The sequence below is a fragment of the Triticum aestivum genome, chromosome 6B, assembly GCF_018294505.1.
Source record: "Triticum aestivum cultivar Chinese Spring chromosome 6B, IWGSC CS RefSeq v2.1, whole genome shotgun sequence".
NCBI classification, from domain to species: Eukaryota; Viridiplantae; Streptophyta; class Magnoliopsida; order Poales; family Poaceae; genus Triticum; species Triticum aestivum.
Window position 1 is genome coordinate 101,058,624 of NC_057810.1, and position 6,185 is coordinate 101,064,808.

The 6,185-nt window shown below is 42.9% G+C and overlaps 1 protein-coding gene across 1 annotated transcript in view; it reads right to left on the reverse strand.

Annotated features, from left to right (window-relative positions):
• Positions 1-5,399, reverse strand: part of LOC123136018 (probable adenylate kinase 5, chloroplastic) — a 9,197-nt gene extending 3,798 nt beyond the window's left edge. The window contains exons 1-12 of the mRNA XM_044555293.1: positions 5,065-5,399; positions 4,834-4,962; positions 4,443-4,571; positions 4,230-4,364; positions 2,945-3,091; positions 2,137-2,211; positions 1,951-2,050; positions 1,120-1,151; positions 888-1,013; positions 600-635; positions 449-529; positions 222-360 (exon numbers count right to left, since the gene is read on the reverse strand). Of these exons, the coding sequence (XP_044411228.1) occupies positions 222-360; positions 449-529; positions 600-635; positions 888-1,013; positions 1,120-1,151; positions 1,951-2,050; positions 2,137-2,211; positions 2,945-3,091; positions 4,230-4,364; positions 4,443-4,571; positions 4,834-4,962; positions 5,065-5,373 (1,438 nt within the window). The 5' untranslated portion in view covers positions 5,374-5,399. The remainder of the gene's footprint in view (positions 1-221; positions 361-448; positions 530-599; positions 636-887; positions 1,014-1,119; positions 1,152-1,950; positions 2,051-2,136; positions 2,212-2,944; positions 3,092-4,229; positions 4,365-4,442; positions 4,572-4,833; positions 4,963-5,064) is intronic.
• Between the last annotated feature and the right edge of the window lie 786 nt (positions 5,400-6,185).

Consider the following 6,185-nt stretch of genomic DNA (forward strand, 5'->3'; position numbering starts at 1 on the left):
TTGTGTGTGTGTGTGTGTGTGGTTGTGGTGTTTGGCTCATAAGGCCCATGTAGAGTTCATATATCTATAGCAATGAGAGTAGTAAAAAATGGAAAAAATCCACAAAATTTCCCCGATAACCAACACTTAATTTCATTTTCAGTATTCTTCAGATGAAACTAAGTAGCCATCCTTTATTTTATTCAATGCTATCGAACGTATTAATTTAGTGGATGACGAACCTACTGCTCCAATATTTATGAAGGCGCCCATCGCCCCATAGTCACCCCAGTCCATGAATTCCAATATTTTTCTGGTTCCAGCAAGCTGAAGTGGAATACCAGCAAATGCGCCTTGCCCCATGGAGCCTTGAACACAGACCTGATAAGAAGTCAGCAGTCTCATGTTGTGTCATCAAAAAAGGCAGTGGGCGGGTGGAGGTATATGGATGAATACCGAATGTAAGCACCTTGACACGCTTTCCGTCATCAGCAAAGGTAAGAGATAAATCTCTTACAAGTTCCATGAGGGTTCCTATACGATAAACATCCTGAAGATAAAAAAGGTTTGATTGACAGTTGACGCCAGCAAAAAAGATATGTAAGCTTGTGTGCTCTTACCATTTCGGGGTTAAGCTCCGGAATATTGATATCTATCTGCATGTTTGAGGAAAAGTAGACACTAATCAAGAAAAAATGTTTTCCCAGCAAGCATGAAGCGAAAAAAAGGTGAAAGGACTACAAGGTTCAGTCACAATGATTAATCCCAAGTACATATTATTCCCTCTAGGTTAAATATGCAACAGAAAGAGAAAAGTACTCAAGTTGCCTCAGTGAATAGTTTAGTCAGTGAGTTCTGATTTCAACCTTCAATAGAGATTTGAAATAAATTGAAACGTAAGTGGCAACCTGCAACCGAGTCTTTTTATCTTCAATAGCATGCTTTGTAGCTTGTATCACATCGCCGTAAAAGTATTTCCTGATCTCTCTGGAGTGTGGAATGTTATTTAATCTCGTTGGAATTCCACGCCACTCCTGGCAGAAAGCATTTAGACATACATTAATAGAAGAGATCTAAGTGTACACACTTCACTTTAAGATCTCACACATAGAATAAAATGGCTAACTATATTACACGTACCTTTTTCGAAGCTGTTGTGTCTGGTGGTTTTCCTGTTCAATGAAGAGTTTGAGCAAACAATGAGAATTGAGCCAGCATAGTAAAAAAAGAAGCTAAAAGCTTTGCCTGATTATACTAATGAAGAAGAGAACATAACTAAAAATCAACTCCTCATAGTCATTTAGAAATCCTGGGCACGGCTAAGCTGCAAAATCTTCATATGGATTGTAATCCAAAGGAGACGTAGGATCTTTCATCATAAAGCAAGGAGAGGTCTGCAATATAATGAGATATGCATTTGCTGCGGCTTTCAGAAGATTTCAGTCACTTATTGGTGGGGTATTCAGTGGTCAACCTAATTTGGGCTGAAGCCCTATCATGATTCAACCGCAAGTTAACCCGTAGGGTTCCTTTTTGTGGCCGGCCTAGTTTTGTAACTCGCCTTTTGGTCGATGTTTATTTTCTCTGTTTGGGTCCTGTTGTTTTCTCTTGTGGGCATGCCATTCGTGGCATTCTAAAAGTATTACTATCTTTCTCTCTAATATATACATGCAGCTCTCTTGCATGGTCTCGCTAAATAAACGATATATACCGATTCTTGACATATTAGCTAAAACTGATAGCATATTATGGTTATTTGAAAATAGTATTAGCACATACTAAAAGAAGGCATATTAGCTCAAAGTGATATGCAAAAATATTTTAAAAAATGCAGCTTCGAAATCGTGAAATGGGCTGTTCTTAAGCAAACAGAGAGACCAGTTGATCTAGTGGAGTTACATGATAGTGGTTGTGAATGACAGCAGAAGAGTGGAAGAAGACATTAGTGGGGAACTTTATTTATGCTCTGACCGTTTGTCTTGGCCAACTTTTTTTCTGAAGCATTCGTAATCTTCTGTAACATGGAATCTATTTCATGAAAAATGACTTCCACTGGGCGATTTCCATCAATCTACATTGCAGGTTGAAGGAACAAAGGTTACTTCTGATTTACTATCTGGATCACTGCTATGATAGTAGCTAGAAATACACGAGAACCTGGTTAAGCAGATCTGAGTATGTTGGAATAACAGCTTCAGAATTTTGTTTGTAAGTCTCAAGGCGTGATTTAACCTGCAGAAGAAAGAAGGCTCTTATGGTTCAGAATGTTTCATGGAAGCGATGCCAGAATTATGCAATTACAATGTCATAAAGAAAAGGGATGGAAGGGGGTACGGTAAGTAATGGAAAGGTTTGCATCAGTTTAATTGTATAATTCAACTTTGTATTCTGTAAATGACAGTAAAATTTTAAACAGCACAATATTTTTCCCCTGACGTGTCTTAAAAGTTTACAAAAAGCACTGAGAATGTAGAGCTAGCTGAAAGAGGGGGATTAAGTGATGTAAAAAGACCTAAAAAATATTAATAATACAATCCAAGTCAAACCTAGATATACAACACTTCGAACTTAAGATAACCAAAGCATGCATAATATTTTTTTCCTCTAGAGTAAGCAGGAGCGTATCATTAAGAAGAGAAGTTATAGTACAGATCAAGAACAATAGGAAAAATAATTACAGTACTTAGCAGCTGTGGCCTACAATAAATAAACACAGATAGTAACGAACAGAACATAATTGCAAGCAAGTTTCTAAGCAACCTGCACCTGCCAAACTCTTTGATGTTCAAATCTAGGTCCAAGCTAGTGATGAACGAACAAAAGGAATTTGCACAAATCGAATTCTTAAATGCAGCCCCAAGCTCTCAAACTAGCATATTATATTTAACAAGATAGATACATCTATAGACCTTACCGAGGATGACAAAACAAGTAAAAGATTACTTAAGTGGACAACAACAGAAACCTTTTCAAATGTATCATCAGAGCGTGTAATAAGCCTGGCAGATATCTCCTCATTCTCTGGGGGGAAGTTCTTTACATGGTAAATTTTGCCCGTCACAGGATCCAGTCTTCTTCCAACACATCTATCGATTAGATTGTCATCAGGAACCTGAATTTAGAAACAAAATGAAACACAAGAGGTCAAAGATATCTGTGGTATACAGTGTTTGGGATTGACATCAGGAACCTGAACTTGAAAACAAAATGAAACACAAGAGATCAAAGACATTCTGTAAGAGCAAGGGAAACAAAATGCATAGTATTTGATTTCGAGATACAAATACTGAAGTTAACACAAAGAAGAATCAGATTAAGTTCAAAAAAAAGAAGAATCAGACTATTATGAACCACACTGATTCAGAAAATACACAGCTAAGTGTATGATTGCTATCAGTTTGAATGTCACACACCAACAAACTTTTAAAAGATAAGGTAAGGCACAACTACTTGATATGAATTCCCACTAAATGAATTGGTAAAGAATGAATCTTATTTACAGTTGCACAAGGGCAGACCTGATAAATTTGCTTAATTATTAAATCTATTCTCAGTCACTAGCTTCCCTATTGTCACAACCAAAGTTACCGGATTCACCATAATGTACGTCTATGGTATAATTTGACCTGGTTATGACCCCTAATCTGCGGTGTGGTATTCTTGTGCAGTTTCGAAGGAAAAGTATCGTACTGTGTGCACAGCCCTGTACAACAACCCGGACATACCACATTCTGGGAGAATATTGCGACAGCCATATTATACTACTCCCTCCGATCCAAATTAATTGACGCAGCCTCTATACAATGCAAGATGGACATTGTATAGAAAAGGGCAGCCCGGTGCATGTAGCTCCCGCTTGCGCAGGGTCGGGAAAGGGTATAGAGACTGCATCAATTAATTCGGATCGGAGGGAGTAGCAAATTTACTTCATAAAACTACTAACAAGTTGGAGAATCAGAACTCATGAAACTGAAGTACCATGATGAAGCTCGTTCAAACATCCTTTCTTTCTAAACATTTTGATCTATCAGAATGGGAACAAAATGTAGCACTACATAAGGATATATAGATATGCCTATTGAGATAAGCATGATCGACAAGGTCGCAATGCAATATATTAAGATGTTATAGACAAAAGTTGAAAGAACATGAAGGACGTGTCAGTTGATAGCAAATGTCATAAATGTTCAAAAATGACTATTTCCAGTACAATGAATGTATGCGGTCTTAAAATGGTAAAAATGGCTTACTTCCAGTAAAACGAATATATCTGGTCTTATTTTCATACTATCAAGACTTTGTGCTTGAGCATAACTCCTTGGGTAACCATCAAGAAGCCACCCTCTTTCGCGCACATCAGGCTGTGACAGTCGTGAGACAACCATCTATAAGAAATAACAACCATCGTTATTAGCTCCCAGAATTCTACCAGCTACAAAGAACCTGAGAATTGAACCACATACATCTGTCACAACTTGATCTGGGACAAGCATGCCACTGTCCATATATTCTTTTGCTTTCTTGCCTATATCTGTGCCAGAAGATACTTCAGCCCGTAGAAGATCCCCAGTTGATATATGAACCAAACCATACTAAAAGAAGTTAAAAGAAAAGGAGAAGTTTTAGAACAGAGCAGGCTAATAAACATGTTTACAGCCAAAACTAGAGTTAAACATTAAATGAGTACACAGCTGATTAATCTGTCGACTACTTTCAGACACATGCATATCCTTCAGCAAGAGTCTTTATCCAGAATTCAGATTCGCATTAGCCTATTATTGACACTGACGGCATCTGCATTTTTGGGCGCAGGCAAAATAGGAAGAAATCCAAGCAATGGTTTGTACTTTTTACCTTCTCGACAATCATACGGCACTGAGTCCCCTTGCCCGACGCGGGCGCCCCGGAGATCATCACCTTCAGTGGCGCCCCCGCACGCGCCGGCGCCGCCCCCTCCGCTGCCCGGCATGGCAGGAGCAAGCCCTGCCAGAACCCCATGGGAAGCATGTGAATCATAGCGATGTGCTATCGCGACCATGGCGCCGCGGATTTAAGTAGCGCGGAGCAAAGCCATAATGTACGAACCCTGGTCTTGGGGGCGGCGGAGGAGACAGTCTGGGCGGTGGATGCCGGGGGCGAGCAGCGGGAGAGCGACCCCGGGAGGAGGCGGGCGGCGCCGAGGCCGCGGTGGATCGCCGGCCCGGCGAGAGGAGGGGTCGTGGTGGGCCTGGTGGCTGTGGCCGCCGGGGAAGATGCCGCCATCCTCGTGGCGGAAGAGGGCCAGTGTGTGGAGGGAAAACGGAGAGAGCAGGATTGGAGTCGCGCGGCTTCAGAGTTCAGACGCGTCACCACCCGACTCCCCGCCCCCAGTCGCCAGCGGTGGGTCCTGCCCATCTCGCAGCTCAGCGCTGTTGCGCCAACTCCTATTTTTCCATAAACAAAGAAGCAAACTGAAAATGTAGTTGTGGGCTCTCTCCAACCTCATTAATCCCTCTTCCCTAATTTTAAGGACGCAGATGGCTGTGCCTATGTAAAATGAGTTCGGCTCAGCTGCAGGGCTCCCTGCATGAAATATTGTACAGGGCCAATAAAAGACCGCCACTTGTCTGTTGGGCCAACTCCTCCGATTAAGATAGATTTAATTTGATACGAGAAGAGCACGGGGTGGTGCTGCGAGCATAGAGGAGCCCGGCAACGTGCGGCCCGCTGGAACACCGACTTGAACGGCATGTCCCTCCCCGTGGCCGAGCAGGGCCCCATCGTCGTTCGGGCGGTGCTCGTCCACGGCTTCCCGGAGCTTTGGCGCCACCAGATGGCCGCACTCGCCGCGCCCTCGTCTTCGACCTCCGCGGCATCGGTACCGGTTCCTCCTTCGACTAGGCGCCTGCTTAATTTGGACGATGTTGAGAGGTGGTGATGCGCGAGATGTGGTGGTGCAGGTGCGGCCACCCATGACAAGTCAAGTGCAGCCATTGTCAACGCCATTGTGCTCGCGGCAGTCAGAGCTACCTGTAGTAGCGACACAAGTAGCACCGGTGCCGCTAGCTGCGCACGACTGCACGCTGTGGTTGCGTAAGACGTCCTAGCCGGGATGAAGGTCCACACAGGTCTCTCCTTCACAGAGGATGTCGTCGAGCGATGGTGATATGCGGGATGTGGTGGTGCAGTTTGCCGCCATTCATGTCGATTTTGATGCAGCCACTATC